The sequence below is a fragment of the Pecten maximus genome, chromosome 8, assembly GCF_902652985.1.
Source record: "Pecten maximus chromosome 8, xPecMax1.1, whole genome shotgun sequence".
Taxonomy (NCBI): Eukaryota; Metazoa; Mollusca; class Bivalvia; order Pectinida; family Pectinidae; genus Pecten; species Pecten maximus.
Genome location: NC_047022.1, coordinates 35,053,337 through 35,072,439, shown reverse-complemented (window position 1 = coordinate 35,072,439; position 19,103 = coordinate 35,053,337). Strand labels below are relative to the sequence as shown.

General features: G+C 38.1%; 1 protein-coding gene across 1 annotated transcript in view; it reads right to left on the bottom strand.

Annotated features, from left to right (window-relative positions):
* Window positions 1-872: 872 nt before the first annotated feature.
* Window positions 873-19,103, bottom strand: part of LOC117332285 (NACHT and WD repeat domain-containing protein 2-like) — a 32,447-nt gene continuing 14,216 nt past the window's right edge. The window contains exons 16-28 of the mRNA XM_033891171.1: window positions 18,691-18,847; window positions 18,090-18,261; window positions 17,185-17,526; window positions 16,801-17,067; window positions 14,434-14,713; window positions 13,607-13,730; window positions 8,725-8,902; window positions 7,436-7,554; window positions 6,600-6,864; window positions 5,014-5,181; window positions 4,645-4,802; window positions 3,724-3,868; window positions 873-1,643 (exon numbers count right to left, since the gene is read on the bottom strand). Of these exons, the coding sequence (XP_033747062.1) occupies window positions 1,147-1,643; window positions 3,724-3,868; window positions 4,645-4,802; window positions 5,014-5,181; window positions 6,600-6,864; window positions 7,436-7,554; window positions 8,725-8,902; window positions 13,607-13,730; window positions 14,434-14,713; window positions 16,801-17,067; window positions 17,185-17,526; window positions 18,090-18,261; window positions 18,691-18,847 (2,872 nt within the window). The 3' untranslated portion in view covers window positions 873-1,146. The remainder of the gene's footprint in view (window positions 1,644-3,723; window positions 3,869-4,644; window positions 4,803-5,013; window positions 5,182-6,599; window positions 6,865-7,435; window positions 7,555-8,724; window positions 8,903-13,606; window positions 13,731-14,433; window positions 14,714-16,800; window positions 17,068-17,184; window positions 17,527-18,089; window positions 18,262-18,690; window positions 18,848-19,103) is intronic.

The window sequence follows — 19,103 nt, the reverse complement described above, 5'->3', positions numbered from 1 at the left end:
AGCCATTTTGATTGATTTTTCGAAAAAAAAATGTGGGATGCACAACTACATGCTACACTGATCATGTATACCAAGTTTCATTAAAATCGGAGTAGTGCTTTAGGAGGAGTTATCCGGACAAGCCTCAACCAATGAGAAGCCGGCAGCCATTTTGAAAAATGAATTTGAAATAAAAAATGTAAGATGCACAACTACATGTTATACTGATCATGTATACCAAGCTTCGTTAAAATCGGAGTAGGACTTTAGGAGGAGTTGTCCGGACAAGTCTCAACCAATGAGAAGTCGGCGGCCATTTTGAAAATTGGTTTTTTGGAAAAAAAAATGTGGGATGCACAACTACATGTTATACTGAGCATGTATACCAAGTTTCATTAAAATCGGAGTAGTACTTTAGAAGGAGTTGTCCGGACAAGTCTCAACCAATGAGAAGTCGGCGGCCATTTTGAAAATTGGTTTTTCGAAAAAAGAAATGTGGGATGCACAACTACATGTTATACTGATCATGTATACCAAGTTTCATTAAAATCGGAGCAGTACTTTAGAAGGAGTTGTCCGGACAAGTCTCAACCAATGAGAAGTCGGCGGCCATTTTGAAAATTGGTTTTTTGGGAAAAAAAATGTGGGATGCACAACTACATGTTATACTGATCATGTATACCAAGTTTCATTAAAATCGGAGTAGCACTTTAGAAGGAGTTGTCCGGACAACTATTGCGTGACGGACGGACGGACGGACGGACGGACGGAGGGACGGACGGACGGACGGACAGACAGACAGACAGACAGACAGACAGACAGACAGACAGACAGACAGACAGAGGGTAAACCTATAGTCCCCCCCGTTTTTCAAACGGCAGGGGACTAATAACGTCCAATCCTCCACTAAATAAAAATGTCAATATCGCGATGTTGATTCAGTGTACAAGTCACAGGATATATCCTCATATACGTCCAGTTTTGTTTGTATGAGAGCTTTAAACATAAATACAGAGCCGTAAATCTGGTTACATTGTTATCATAAGTTTTGCGAGGTAAATCATGAGTATAGCTGATATAATTTACGTAAGAATATATAATTATATAATGTTTTAAATATCTAAACGTTTGACAGGTGATTAGAGAGACCTAAAAGTAAGGATTGTCTCAGAAATCTGACGTGTCTGACGCGTCACCATAATCATAGGTTTCTAATGAAGGTACGGGTGAGGAAGAACTCTGTCTCAATTTTCTTTTCCCGTCTTTCTCATTTTCCATCGTCTGTTTTTTGTCGTTGCCGTCATCGACTGAATTAGAATCACCTTTTTGTTTGACCGCGGTCGAAGTTTCTTTGAAAGCCTCTTCGGATAAGACTTTATTCTGGAAATTGTACAGTTTTTCTTCTTTGTCGTCATCGGTCAGATGTAAAACCCTGTTTTCGTTAACGTTTCGACCAGAAACTGTTCTCATCGCTTTCAACTTGGCATCGTCAGTCAGAGGAGTATTTGACGACCTGTTGAACAGATCGTCCACCTCATCTAGGTTTTCCTCATCGACGTCAGTATCTTTATCATCGTCGCTAGAATCGTCAATATCGAAGTCTATGTCACTGGCCACAGAATCGCCGTCATCGTCAACAGAGAGGTTTAACTTCAAATCATTTCCTGAAAAATCCAAAAGACTATGTATACTTTTTATATAGAGAAATGTGCCAATGTCGTCCCGATACACTATTTATATAGAAAAAATGTACCAATGGCGTCCCGATATACTATTTATATAGAGAAATGTACCAATGGCGTCCCGATATACTATTTATATAGAGAAATGTACCAATGGCGTCCCGATATACTATTTATATAGAGAAATGTACCAATGGCGTCCCGATACACTATTTATATAGAAAAATGCACGAATGGCTTCCCGATACACTATTTATAGAAAAATGTACCAATGGCGTCCCGATACACTATTTATATAGGGCAATGTATCAATGGCGTCCCGATACACTATTTATATAGAAAAATGTACCAATGACGTCCCGATACACTATTTATATAGAGAAATGTACGAATGGCGTCCCGATACACTATTTATATAGAGAAATGTACCAATGGCGTCCCGATACACTATTTATATAGAGAAATGTACCAATGGCGTCCCGATACACTATTTATATAGAGAAATGTACTAATGGCGTCCCGATACACTATTTATATAGAAAATGTACCAATGGCGTTCCGATACACTATTTATATAGAGAAATGTACCAATGGCGTCCCGATACACTATTTATATAGAGAAATGTACCAATGGCGTCCCGATACACTATTTATATAGAGAAATGGACGACGGCGACCCGATACTACTTTATATAGAGAAATGTACCAATGGCGTTCCGATACACTATTTATATAGAAAAATGTACCAATGGCGTTCCGATACACTATTTATATAGAGAAATGTACCAATGGCGTCCCGATACACTATTTATATAGAGAAATGTACCAATGGCGTCCCGATACACTATTTATATAGGGAAATGGACCGACGGCGACCCGATACACTATTTATATAGAAAAATGTACCAATGGCGTCCCGATACACTATTTATATATAGAAATGTATCAATGGCGTCCCGATACACTATTTATATAGAGAAATGTACCAATGTCGTCCCGATACACTATTTATATAGAGAAATGTACCAATAGCATCCCGATACACTATTTATATAGGGCAATGTATCAACGGCTTCCCGATACACTATTTATATAGAGAAATGTACCAATGGCGTCCCGATACACTATTTATATAGAGAAATGGACCGACGGCGACCCGATACACTATTTATATAGAAAAATGTACCAATGGCGTCCCGATACACTATTTATATAGAGAAATGGACCGACGGCGACCCGATACACTATTTATATAGAAAAATGTACCAATGGCGTCCCGATACACTATTTATATATAGAAATGTATCAATGGCGTCCCGATACACTATTTATATAGAGAAATGTACCAATGTCGTCCCGATACACTATTTATATAGAGAAATGTACCAATGGCATCCCGATACACTATTTATATAGGGCAATGTATCAATGGCGTCCCGATACACTATTTATATAGATAAATGTACCAATGGCGTCCCGATACACTATTTCTATAGAGAAAAGTACCAACGGCTTCCCGATACACTATTTATATAGAGAAATGTACCAATGGCGTCCCGATACACTATTTATATAGAGAAATGTATCAATGGCGTCCCGATACACTATTTATATAGAGAAATGTACCAATGGCGTCCCGATACACTATTTATATAGAGAAATGTATCAATGGCGTCCCGATACACTATTTATATAGAAAAATATACCAAAGGCGTCCCGATGACACAAAGCAATTGAGACGATTTTCAGCTTTAGAAGTTAGCTTTGCTTTGTTCTTTTATCGAGTGCTTCAAATCGAAGCGACAATGAAAGCGTTGTCCATAGCAACACTTGCCGTATACGTGACACTGTACACGTAGTGATTTGTTATGAATTCCAATTTCTGGGGTCCGCTTTACTAGAAACTCCCTAAACCAACAAATATTCTACATCTAACATTCAATGGTCCGTAACCATATAGCATAACTCATGTTTGCAGTCCGGTAAGGAGGATTTCCATCCTGTACGAGAAAGAAATCTAATCTTAAGAAATTCGGACGGTAAGTAAGGGGGTTAAACTTACGGACTCCTTCGAAGAGGATCGGTTTTTTGCTCATGTCATAGACCGGGTTGCCTCCCTTCTGTAAAGTCCAGTGTATAATCTCGACGGGCACTTCCTTACAGCCTAGGACACTCAGTCCATCTTTAGCTAACTCAGAAAAGTGGACCTATAAGTATAAAAAGTCACAAGTCATACATTCTATAGTTTGTATTTGCAAAGGTAGAACATCAATTGGAAAATGTAAGTCAGTTCTAGGATTCACGCAAAAATTAATATTGAAACACAATTTAGGTGGATTTTTTTGGTAGCATGTCTTGTGTTGAATTGAGTAGCAATGCCAACACAATTCAGGTGTTTAGGTGTCGCACTTAGTTGATGACATCTAATTCTGCCTGCTGTATGACTTAAGGACATGTAAGGAGTATGGTGTTGTTACAGTGTCCAACGTCATTTTTCCACTGGACAGACTACCAACGACTGCAAATCATGTAGTACGCATTTAGTAGTGAACATTTCTATAATAGCAGAGCCTATTTGGAGTACACAACACAGGGCTATTTAAGGAAATCTGTCCATATATATTTCCCAGTAAACGGTGGATTTTAAACATTGATGAGTTGTCGATTCCTCACAGAAGTATAGCAAATTGCAAGTTTGTCTGTGGAATGCATCAATCGAGATCAGTGCATTGTGTCTGGGTTTTTTTCTGTTTCACAATTAGGCTCAACATAACAACAATGGAATTTAATACCTTAAATAAACTTGTTTTCTTTTGATATGCGCCGTTACGATTAAATCCTAGCTTCCTACCAAATATACATATATAACGTGATACCCTATCGTGCTATCGGTAAGATTATAATGATGTTTTGGGAAACATGTTGATATACAAAACGTTATATTACTTTACATTAGGCGGGAAACAGTGTGGCTAATACATACGTCATAGTCTGTCGTCATACTGGCTAAACACTTTAAATTGGACTTTTCCCAGATTTCTAGATTGGCCAAGTTGTATACCAACAGGTATGGACTGACGTCATTAGTAAACAGGTCAGCGTCCGGAGTGATACTGCTGGACAATCGCTCCAGACACTCATCTAAACGGACAGAATATGACGTCATTTTTAACGTTAACAACACTTATTATTTATCAAAATTCCATTTCCTTAACAAAACAAAAAGTATTTATCGCAAAAAAAAAGATACATAGAGTAAATATTAATCAGGTCGATGAAATATTGTTTTCTGGGATACCGCATTTATCAACCGATGATACTTCCACTGAAGAGGGAAAAAAACATCACGTACTTTTATTCGAATCCCAGATCAGTATCTCCCCTTTGTGTTGGTCGAAGATGGTGGCAATTCTAAGATCGTCCAGGAACAGGAAGTCAGAAAAGAACTCGGCTTTCTCGTCGAGACGAGACATAATCTCGTAATGCATTGGCTCTTCGAAGATATAACCGTTGTATTTCCCTGTGTAACATATAACCGTTGTATTTCTCTGTGTAAGATATAACCGCTGTATTTCCCTGTGTAACATATAACCGTTGTATTTCCCTGTGTGAGATATAACCGTTGTATTTCCCTGTGTAACATATAACCGTTGTATTTCCCTGTGTAACATATAACCGTTATATTTCCCTGTGTGAGATATAACCGTTGTATTTCCCTGTGTAACATATAACCGTTGTATTTCCCTGTGTGAGATATAACCGTTGTATTTCCCTGTGTAACATATAACCGTTGTATTTCCCTGTGTAACATATAACCGTTGTATTTCCCTGTGTAACATATAACCGTTGTATTTCCCTGTGTAACATATAACCGTTGTATTTCCATGTGTAACATATAACCGTTGTATTTCCCTGTGTAACATATAACCGTTGTATTTCCCTGTGTGAGATATAACCGTTGTATTTCCCTGTGTGATATATAACCGTTGTATTTCCCTGTGTAACATATAACCGTTGTATTTCCCTGTGTAACATATAACCGTTGTATTTCCCTGTGTAACATATAACCGTTGTATTTCCCTGTGTAACATATAACCGTTATATTTCCCTGTGTAACATATAATCGTTGTATTTCCCTGTGTAACACATAACCGTTGTATTTCCCTGTGTAACACATAACCGTTGTATTTCCCTGTGTAAGATATAACCGTTGTATTTCCCTGTGTAACATGTAACCGTTGTATTTCCCTTTGTATCATATAACCGTTGTATTTCCCTGTGTAACATATAACCGTTGTATTTCCCTGTGTAACATATAACCGTTGTATTTCCCTGTGTAACATATAACCGTTGTATTTCCCTGTGTAACATGTAACCGTTGTATTTTCCTGTTTAAGATGTAATGGGGTATGGTGATAGACCGATTAATAGATTGGTTAATTTAATGATTGTAATGATGTTGTAAAACGGTGTCATATCTATCTGGAAACGTGTTTCTATTTCCATTTTCAATGACTGATTGAAATAAGCGTTTTTAATGGCAGGGCGATGCGTTGTTCATATATAAGGATATAGAACAGCTGATTCGAGTTACTTTTGTACAATCTTTTCATTAATAGCAATCTGGTGTATTTTGCTATGCGACCATTTTTCATCTGTTGGTGCGGAAAAATGATAAATTACACCCAGGTTGTCATGGCAATAACGACCAGATAACTACATAATAATTACATATACATTGTTATGTATGTATCGAAATAAGAAGGATCAATGTTGTTTGCATTAATATACATGTTTATCATACTTTCAATTCTAGAAAACAATCCTCCGAGAAAGGCGTAACAGGAGAACTACAACACGGCTATGGGAGAACTACAACACGGCTATGGGAATTGGAGAATCCAACAATAGGTATTCATCCCAACATTGTCAACTTACAATTCTCAATGTCCCAAATATGGATCAGATAAGCCGTCATTTCAAGGCCGGACTCTTTGAGGAGAGCAGGCAATTTCCGTTCACACCGGATAGCAATGAATTTAGCGCCTTTGCTGATCCGTGTCCAACTTCCGGCAGTAGCATCCTCGTCTGAAATCTCCAATTCCGAAGTGTATATACACTTCATGGAGGACGTCACCAAATCAAATACTACGATACCTGTTGATGTCATGCTTGCTACGACTATGTTATCACTGTAACATATCTGATATAAGAAAGATGGTTGTTAATTTAAAATATCAAGATTTAAAAACAAAAAAGATAATCCAATTTATCTATTGAATAGAAAACTATAGCTAGCCACGCGGAATAAATACAAACTAAAGCAGAAACAAAACATATCTCTTCCATTGTCGCCTTAGAATATCCCTTTGTGTTTGCCTGTTTAACAACAGAATATAAAACATGGACATGTTATTGTATGGTGCAGTAAAATCACCTTTATTTTTTAACCAGTGCATGACAGTACATCCAGCACTGAAATCAGATTAGGATTAGTTATTTAATTTGTTTCTTTGAATAATTAACAGTACACAAATACAGAAAACTTTTCATTGATTTAATCTGGGATGTTCATCATGGAGGACGGTATATTGAACTTCCTTTCCGAAGTTTTCAAATTTATTTCACATGTTTTCAAGTTTTATTATATTTCTCATATTACAAAACAAACAAAAAACAAACAAAATCAGAACAAAACGATATAAGAAGAAAAAAAAGCTAATAATATCCGAACAAAAATAAACAAAAGTGTTCAAAAACAAAGTTAGACGAACCATTTGTGTGAATTGGGCCCAATCTATATCCTCAGGGGGTTTGAGGATCGCCTTTGTTTTCCCATTGTTCAGGTCATACGTCTTCAGCGACCGTCGACCTTGAGACAAAGCCAGCACCTCTACAAAATTGACAACGTCATTAGAAAATGACATCATCTATTGAGATGGCGTGTCATGGGATAAAGATAAGATAATGAAGAAGTGTAAAACAACATGCATTAGCACCATATTCACAAATTGTAATGATATAAAATAATAAAAGTATGGCGCAACCGACACAATAATAACCGGAAAAATTTACGTTCTGTAGGTGAGAGTAAGTGAGGGTCCACCGACACAACATATTGTGTGAATAGGTAGGATTAATTGAGTTAGCTAGGCCAACTGTGAGGGTCCACCGACACCACAGATTGTGTGAATAGGTAGGGTTAATTGAGTTAGCTAGGCCAACTGTGAGGGTCCACCGACACCACAGATTGTGTGAATAGGTAGGGTTAATTGAGTTAGCTAGGCCAACTGTGAGTGTCCACCGACACCACAGATTGTGTGAATAGGTAGGGTTAATTGAGTTAGCTAGGCCAACTGTGAGTGTCCACCGACACCACAGATTGGGTGAATAGGTAGGATTAATTGAGTTAGCTAGGCCAACTGTGAGGGTCCACCGACACAATTGTGAATAGGTAGGATTAATTGAGTTAGCTAGGCCAACTGTCTTCAGAACCTGTAACTGGAATTATATATTGTTTGTTTGGTCAGGGTCATATGAGGACGGTATCACACGACGAAAGAGAGGAAAAGATAAAGATCTATAATTGTTGTAGATTATCTTTAATGTGATCAGATGATACAGACGTTAACTCCAACTTTACAGGCGGATGTCACTATTAGTCGCCTACGACCAGTACCTAGTGGATAGAGTATCTTATGATATAGCCTTTGTATTACTTTACCATAATCATGGTGACGCAGTTATAATCTATCTGTACACGATTATCGTCCTTAACGCAATTACTAGACACATAGAAGCATAGTAGAATTGCTAGTTTATTGTTAACGAATAACAGCTTTATATGACTTTAATTACAAAACTCTTTTTGTATAATATTTCACATAAATTGACAGTAAATCAAGTGATCACAAACAAGCAGTTCTAAAATAGGTTATATCCTCTCCTCTGAATATCTTACCTGCTCATATCATATTAGTTGAAAGCCTTATTATTTTTGCAAATACTCGTGAACAGTTCCTATTTTAAATCAATAAAGTTGTGAAAGAAAAGATTTACAAACCGTTTCTGTCGTGAAGAACGTGAACCCCCGATATTCGATTGTTTAGACGACCTTGGAATACAAAGGTCACGGTCATAGTGTCAAGGTTCACCATCTTCAGTTTCCTTATATTCTTGTCCTTAGTTTCCATGACAGCGTGATGGTCTAAACAACATTCTATCAACGTGTCCTCCTTACCCTGAAAAAATCCTTACATTTGTTGCCATGGAGATAACATTACCTGTAATCTGCACCATGTCAGCCAAACGACATCAGTAGTAACCTATATATATATGTGTATAGTCCTCAGTCATAACCTATTTATATGTTACTTGTCAGCAGACGTAACCTCTCTATATGTTTATAGTCATCAGTCGTAACCTCTCTATATGTTTATAGTCATCAGTCGTAACCTCTCTATATGTTACTTGTCTGCAGTCGTAACCTCTCTATATGTTTATAGTCCTCAGTCAGAACCTCTCTATATGTTAATTGTCTGCAGTCGTAACCTCTCTATATGTTACTTGTCATCAGTCGTAACCTCTCTATATGTTAATTATCTGTAGTCGTAACCTCTCTATATGTTTATAGTCCTCAGTCAGAACCTCTCTATATGTTCATAGTCATCAGTCGTAACCTCTCTATATGTTAATTTCAGCAGTCTTAACCTCTCTATATGTTAAATGTCTGTAGTCGTTACATCGCGTTATGTTAATTGTCTGGATTCATAACCTCTCGTTATGTTAATTGCCTGCAGTCATAGCTTCTCTATATGTTAACTGTAGTCGTAACCTCTCTATATGTTACTTGTCTGCAGTCGTAACCTCTCTATATGTTAATGTCATCAGTCAGAACCTCTCTATATGTTAATGTCTGCAGTCATAACCTCTCTATATGTTAATTGTCATCAGTCGTAACCTCTCTATATGTTACTTGTCAGCAGACGTAACCTCTCTATATGTTACTTGTCAGCAGACGTAACCTCTCTATATGTTTATAGTCCTCAGTCATAACCTCTCTATATGTTACTTGTCATCAGTCGTAACCTCTCTATATGTTTATAGTCATCAGTCGTAACCTCTCTATATGTTTATAGTCATCAGTCATAACCTCTCTATATGTTTATAGTCATCAGTCATAACCTCTCTATATGTTAATTGTCTGCAGTCATAACCTCTCTATATGTTTATAGTCCTCAGTCGTAACCTCTCTATATGTTTATAGTCATCAGTCATAACCTCTCTATATGTTAATTGTCATCAGTCGTAACCTCTCTATATGTTTATAGTCCTCAGTCGTAACCTCTCTATATGTTTATAGTCATCAGTCGTAACCTCTCTATATGTTAATTGTCTGCAGTCGTAACCTCTCTATATGTTTATAGTCCTCAGTCGTAACCTCTCTATATGTTAATTGTCATCAGTCATAACCTCTCTATATGTTACTTGTCTGCAGTCATAACCTCTCTATATGTTAATTGTCATCAGTCGTAACCTATCTATATGTTAATTGTCATCAGTCGTAACCTCTCTATATGTTTATAGTCATCAGTCGTAACCTCTCTATATGTTTATAGTCATCAGTCGTAACCTCTCTATATGTTTATAGTCCTCAGTCGTAACCTCTCTATATGTTTATAGTCATCAGTCCTAACCTCTCTATATGTTAATTATCTGTAGTCGTAACCTCTCTATATGTTAATTGTCTGCAGTCGTAACCTCTCTATATGTTAATTGTCAGCAGTCATAACCTCTCTATATGTTAATTGTCTGCAGTCATAACCTCTCTATATGTTAATTGTCTGCAGTCGTAACCTCTCTATATGTTAATTATCTGTAGTCGTAACCTCTCTATATGTTAATTGTCTGCAGTCGTAACCTCTCTATATGTTAATTGTCATCAGTCATAACCTCTCTATATGTTTATAGTCCTCAGTCATAACCTCTCTATATGTTTATAGTCCTCAGACGTAACCTCTCTATATGTTTATAGTCATCAGTCCTAACCTCTCTATATGTTACTTGTCATCAGTCGTAACCTCTCTATATGTTAATTATCTGTAGTCGTAACCTCTCTATATGTAACATGTCTGCGATCGTAACCTCTCTATATGTTAATTGTCTGTAGTCATAACCTCTCTATATGTTACTTGTCCTCAGTCGTAACCTCTCTATATGTTAATTTCAGCAGTCTTAACCTCTCTATATGTTAATTTCAGCAGTCCTAACCTCTCTATATGTTAATTTCAGCAGTCTTAACCTCTCTATATGTTAATTTCAGCAGTCTTAACCTCTCTATATGTTAATTTCAGCAGTCTTAACCTCTCTATATGTTAATTTCAGCAGTCCTAACCTCTCTATATGTTAATTTCAGCAGTCCTAACCTCTCTATATGTTAATTTCAGCAGTCTTAACCTCTCTATATGTTAATTTCAGCAGTCCTAACCTCTCTATATGTTAAATGTCTGTAGTCGTAACATCGCGTTATGTTAATTGTCTGGATTCATAACCTCTCGTTATGTTAATTGCCTGCAGTCATAGCTTCTCTATATGTTAACTGTTAGCAGTCATAACCTCTCTTTATGTTAACTGAATTCAAACGCAAATATTTCTATCGACCCTATATCTGCTTTGAATTAGTCCATAGGCGTGTTATTTTGTCCAGTTATTCACTGTGTCGTTTTAGCAATGCATTGCGACAGAGATTTGATAATTTTCAAAAATAGAAAACTATATATGAACAATGCATTAGTTGATGTACTGTCTATAAGACATCTTAGAAGGACAGGTTCTGGACTAATATTGTAAATGTGTATAACAGAAATAACAAATATACACTCATTCTATGTACTCAAATAGAGCACTTTAGGACGGTGATGAATAGAATGAATGAATGAATAGAAGCTTTTGAGTAAAACAAAAACAGGTTATCATGATCATACAACAGGGCAGGCACTACATGTGATGAAACGTTCACAGCAGACATCACATCTGGTGTCACGTTCACACAGAGCAGACATCACATCTGGTGTCACGTTCACACAGAGCAGATACCACATCTGGTGTCACGTTCACACAGAACAGACATCACATCTGGTGTCACGTTCACACAGAGCAGACATCACATCTGGTGTCACGTTCACACAGAGCAGACACCACATCGGGTGTCACGTTCACACAGAACAGACATCACATCGGGTGTCACGTTCACACAGAGCAGACATCACATCTGGTGTCACGTTCACACAGAGCAGACATCACATCCGGTGTCACGTTCACACAGAACAGACATCACATCTGGTGTCACGTTCACACAGAGCAGACACCACATCGGGTGTCACGTTCACACAGAACAGACATCACATCTGGTGTCACGTTCACACAGAACAGATACCACATCCGGTGTCACGTTCACACAGAGCAGACATCACATCTGGTGTCACGTTCACACAGAGCAGATACCACATCTGATGTCACGTTCACACAGAACAGACATCACATCTGGTGTCACGTTCACACAGAGCAGATACCACATCTGATGTCACGTTCACACAGAGCAGACATCACATCTGGTGTCACGTTCACACAGAGCAGACATCACATCTGGTGTCACGTTCACACAGAGCAGACATCACATCTGATGTCACGTTCACACAGAACAGACATCACATCTGGTGTCACGTTCACACAGAGCAGATACCACATCTGGTGTCACGTTCACACAGAGCAGATACCACATCTGGTGTCACGTTCACACAGAACAGACATCACATCTGGTGTCACGTTCACACAGAGCAGATACCACATCTGGTGTCACGTTCACACAGAACAGACATCACATCCGGTGTCACGTTCACATAGAGCAGACATCACATCCGGTGTCACGTTCACACAGAACAGACATCACATCTGGTGTCACGTTCACACAGAACAGATACCACATCCGGTGTCACGTTCACACAGAACAGACATCACATCTGGTGTCACGTTCACACAGAACAGACATCACATCCGGTGTCACGTTCACACAGAACAGATACCACATCTGGTGTCACGTTCACACAGAACAGACATCACATCCGGTGTCACGTTCACACAGAGCAGACATCACATCTGGTGTCACGTTCACACAGAGCAGACATCACATCCGGTGTCACGTTCACACAGAACAGACATCACATCCGGTGTCACGTTCACACAGAACAGACATCACATCGGGTGTCACGTTCACACAGAGCAGACATCACATCTGGTGTCACGTTCACACAGAGCAGACATCACATCTGGTGTCACGTTCACACAGAGCAGATACCACATCTGATGTCACGTTCACACAGAACAGACAACACATCTGGTGTCACGTTCACACAGAGCAGACATCACATCCGGTGTCACGTTCACATAGAGTAGACATCACATCCGGTGTCACGTTCACACAGAGCAGACACAACATCCGGTGTCACGTTCACACAGAGCAGACACAACATCCGGTGTCACGTTCACATAGAGCAGACATCACATCCGGTGTCACGTTCACATAGAGCAGACATCACATCCGGTGTCACGTTCACACAGAGCAGACACCACATCTGCTGACACTTCCACGCAACTCATATTCATAAGTGTTCCTTTAATTGTTGCATTGTTCATTGATTTTTGTGAATTATTTAAGGGGACGGACTGTGTATGTTTCACAAGCTGTTTTATCTACTTATTTCGGTGTGATCGGGGATCGATTGGGAATTGATATTAGAAGTGTGCAGCAGCATATATTAACTGATGCGTAGTTTTTAATTGTATTACCTTTTCCCCGTGAAAACACTGTCCCGAAAATGGTTTTCTTATCAATATGACCCACAGTGAGGCAGATTGAAAGTCTACCTATTTACCTACAGTATACCTACCACGAATGCCTGACGGACCACCTTCTTCTCCGCTATGTCGTAGACCTGCAAGAGTTGTAGCCCCTTTTTCTCCAGTGAGGATAAGCTGATGGCGTATCTACTGTCATGGAGCTGTCTAAGATTTCTATAATACAAAACCAGCGATATCATCAGTTATCTGATTATAAGTTCTCTACTGACACAAGTTTCTCTATTAAACTTGATAAGATCAAGCAATTAATATCTGGCATACTACTTCTAGTTGTTGCCGAAATTCTCTAACGGCGAAATGCAGTGGCCTGACAATTACCAGCGAAATGAAAAGACTGAAAACAAATTACTCCAGTCTTCAAATGAGGGCCTAGGAAATGACCTTATTTCTGTGAGGTCGCCCCCTCCATCCACCTTTTATTTACCTTCATGATTTGTTTTCATAATAATAATGAAAAAACCCTTTACCAATCAGTCTTGCTGGTCTGTATAAACATGCCTAGGAAGGCTTAATGAAGGTGGAATCAAAGTGCATAGACATCCACGTCATCAGACCAAATTCACGTCCGATCGGGGATCCAAACACTGCTTTCCTTAGTGAATTGTGAGTGCGCCAAACATTGCGGCACGGGCCTACCCATCTTCGCTAACCAAGGGTTACTCTACGCTAAGCTTACCCTCTCTTAGGGGAAATACTGAAGACATAACCCCGATTTTAGTAGGATCTGAGTAAATTGTTTCATACAATGGTATTCTCTGCTTTATTTAAAGGGTTGGAACTGGAACGATTCATCTGAAGGACACTTAGATTATACATTATACTGTGAATGATATTCATTCCTCTGGGCCAAACTTACTCAATACGGAACCCCTTCTCCTCGACCGCCGACTGATTGTTAATCTTGAGCCCTGCTAGGTCCCACATCTTGACAACACCATCAAACCCACCCGTAACCATGACGTTCCCTCTGTGGGTACGGACACGACTGGCGGTGGTGTAATGGACAGTGTTTAAGTCCCCTGTACGAACGTCCAACGTCTGTATTTGGTACAGACTGAACTCAGCAAGAGAAAGAAAATACAGGGAGTGTCCCGTAGCGCCAAAATGGAAGTCCCATCTTGAGTCATCCTGGTTACCTGAAATAGTGAAGCGATCATATATATATATAGAAGATATTGAATGGTTTCCCGTTTAATATAACATATATTTCACGAGTATGACAGAATATAGATATTTTCACGAGTGCGAAGCACGAGTGAAAAATATCGAAATTCTGTCATACAAGTGAAATATATGTTATATTTAAAGGGAAACCATTCAATTTTCTTTTTATTGCATTTCATAAACTTAAAAACAATATTAAAAACAGAAAAATTAATAGCGTCAAAAAGTGCGGGAATCAGTAATGACGTCATTTCTTTGTGACGTTACTCCACGTCAACTTGACGGCGCCATTTTGAAATAACTGATCAACACAATTTAAGCGTTTTCTGCTATTATAGGAGAATCTGTGCATGAATAGCTAACGTCAAGTGAGTATCTTGTCAAAAACTAGTCTGAAAATTTCAGAAATACAGCAAAATAACCAATTTATCTTTCAGAAATACAGCAAATCAACAAATTTATCTATCTCCGCTTCGGTTGGAAAACTCGGCAAGTTTCAACGAGGTGAATACAAAGGTCCACTCTGATTGGTCAAAAACGGAAAACTTATATTTTCACTGCAAAACTTATATTTTCACTGCTCATCGCTGCAGTGAAAATATCAGTTTTATTAGTTTGATAAATTTCTATATTTCACTGGAAAAAATGCAATAAATATATATATAGACGACTGCATATTCATGTATGTGATATAATACCATGACGTCATCATCAGCATCTGGGTTTTTTCAGTCTTGTTGGATGAAATCGACTTACGTTACGTTTCTGACTCTATAACATCTGTATTGTTCGTTATTGTGATACACTGATATATGCTTATCACTCTCGTGCGCGGGGAGATATTTGTTGATGAATGAGGTGAGACTAGACATTCCAGGGGATGAAGACCAGATATTCCCGGGGAGTAAAACCAGATGTTCCGGGAAAGTAAGACCAGGATTATCCGGGAAAGTGAGACCAGATATTCCGGGAAAGTGAGACCAGATATTCCGGGAGAGTAAGACCAGATATTCCGGAAGAGTAGGACCAGATGTTCCGGGAAAGTGAAACCAGATATTCCGGGAAAGTGAGACCAGATATTCCGGGAAAGCGAGACCAGATATTCCGTAAGATTAAAACAAGATATTCCGGAAGAGTAGGACCAGATGTCCCGGGAGAGTAGGACCAGATGTTCCGGGAGAGTAGGACCATACGTTCCGGGAGAGTAGGACCATACGTTCCGGGACAGTAGGACTAGATGATCTCAAAATGAGTGTTATGTATGGTGGTAACAACGGAACACTATAGCCATACCAACAAACACGTCTGAATTCATATAACACAAGGAAATAAATATCTCCAAATAAGATCATGATATGAACCAAAAAACTTTCCCATGGTATTCATGAATTGGCATCTTTACAAACCCTGTTTTGTTAAGTTTTCCGTCAGTAACTAATGATACTCATATACGTTATGTTAAACTCTCAAAACCGATTTGTTGACAGGTTGAAATGATATACTTTTCCAAATAGTAGTAATACTGAAAGGTGGTATAATTTCTCCATTTAAATTTGAAAATGGATATAAAAAAGAGAAGAAAGCCCTGTATATGTAGACCGTTAGCCAACACTTAAATACAATTATATAAGGATTAACTTTCCATTTAGCTTGGTTATCGGAGATAACTGGAATTAATCTAGGTCGTGTTTTATAATGGGATTCATTCGATTCATTCGATATTATTTTGACTTATCCCCTGATAATTTAATGCATGTTGATATAGGCTTAAGTCTGATGTTCAATCCAATTCTTTTCCAATAAAATATGTTGAAATGAAAATAATTTAATCTAATTAGAATGTTAATACTGCAATCATTTTTGTTAAAGTATGTTAGTGTTAGCGCACGAATTTATATTGGCAGTCATTTTCTAAACGTACAAAACTCCTTTTTGACGAAAAATACGTATTTTTAGAATTTTGGAAGACGTCATTACTTAAATTCTCCAATGTAAGACGTATAAGGTTTTTTTCAATACATTTTGTACAGTATTAGTTTCAGCATTCACTCTACATTACCTGGAATCCGATAAAGCTCCTTCAATAGCGGCATCTTGTATACGATGAAGCCCGAGTCACCTTCTATTGTTACGACGAGATATCGACCGCTAGGGGTCAGATGCATCGACGAAACATTGTCGTCGTTGTCATCGTTGTTCTCGTTTCTACGCATGCTCCGAATGGGTAACTCTTTCTGTTGTGTGAAGACCATCGTTTTGAGGTCTATAACACTAAACTTGACCTTGGTACGACCCCCCAGTCCTATCACGGCCTTGTGCTCGTTCGCTAAAAGAAAATGAGATTTGTTGACAGAAAAAAGAATATGAAACTACATGTAAAGCCAAATATGATTTGTTAAAGATGACTAGTATCATATATCTTATATATAAGATGAAATATTACCTGTTAGATCGTATCCAAGAGGAGTACTCCTGGGTGATTTCTTTTCTCTCAAAAATGTTAACTTCTCTGCATCGAAGACTTTAAACATATATCCCTTTGCCGTCAGTAACAGGCTTCTACCGGGTCCGCCAAGAGTACAGTAGAAGTCCACTTCAATTTGACCATGGATCTGACCATCAGCGTCTAGAGTGGTCAGAAGACTCTTCTTGTTATGCTCTACTAAAACGAAATGATCATTGGAAACGAAGTGCACGTTGGAAATGTCCTTGACAATGTCTGTGAATCCTTTGATGAATGATTTCTCCCTTAAACTCCAGAATTTGATTGTATGGGTTTCGTCACCTGTTGAATTAAAATGAAAAAAAAAATAGTTGTATTAATAAGGACAAAAAGATTATTTATTCAAACTTTGAAATAAGGAAAAGCTTTTCAATGCACTGGCAAAATATCTACACAGCGTCTCATTTTGAAATCAAATTCCTTTAAAAACAAGCAAATACATATAACATGATCATAATAAAAGACCAAATGCATTTCTATGGCAAGCCGATAATATCCATTTCGAGCGAAGAATCGGTTACAGTGAATTTTCGGACATACACTAATCTAAACACTGTCAATATATTGCTCGATTGTATTATAATGTTGTCGTTTCTTTTATCACACAAATGTGGAGCTTTAAACTTCGCAACATCCAAGAATTTACAGCTACCATGGAGGATAAAGAGAAGGCAGGAATAACTAAAGGGAAGCAACTACGATTTAAAACTATTGAAATCGATATTACAATCCAACAGTTCTAGTCGGACTAACGCTTCATAATGACAGTTGCTCGCGAAAGGAGTCGTACGATTGTACAGTGGGAGAGAAGACAGCAAATCATGCTTTGTGAAACATCAACTTACAAGTGACAAGGATACGACCATTGACCGTTATGTCCATAGCGGTAATTGTACTGTCATGCGTAAAGACAGCTGGGATTTGCTCGTCTGCTTTAGTCAGTAACTGTTTGTCTGCTAACAAGGTATAACCAGGGACACCGACACAATCCTTCAACAGGTTGACGATCTCCACCTTCTGAAATAAGACATGGAGTTGGTCATCAATAAATTTTAATAGTTTTAACCAACATCCAGTAAAATGGAATTTAAAAATATAAATACATATCATGAATGACCCTTTATTGTTGTTTATAGTGATGTTATATTAGTTACCTGTTCATCACCACACCTGTCCAGTACCTCCCATACCGATTATTGTTGTTTATAGTGATGTTATATTAGTTACCTGTTCATCACCACACCTGTCCAGTACCTCCCATACCGTTTATTGTTGTTTATAGTGATGTTATATTAGTTACCTGTTCATCACCACACCTGTCCAGTACCTCCCATACCGTTTATTGTTGTTTATAGTGATGTTATATTAGTTACCTGTTCATCACCACACCTGTCCAGTACCTCCCATACCATTTATTGTTGTTTATAGTGATGTTACATTAGTTACCTGTTCATCACCACACCTGTCCAGAAGCTGTGTGGGTAACTGTTGAGGATCAGCCCTAAGTCCAGCCTGAGACAACTGCATCACCTTAGCGACGAGGTGGATCGCTTGATCATCAGGGAATATGGACATTGCTAACTGGTAATCATTAAGGATATTCCTGTGAAGGAATAACGACACAATGTAAAAAGTGAATTAAAGTACTGCTCCTTTCTCATCTTACTTCAGTATGTCTATCTTCATTTAAATTCGTGGTACACTGACTTACTCCGACAGAAACATGAAATCATAGATTTACGGAGATATAAATGACATTTAATATTTTCCATTACTGTAGTTCACGTGGTTTTCTTTATGACTTACGCGCATGTTAACGTTTAAACTTATTTATTTGAAATATTTGAATTTAAGAGAAC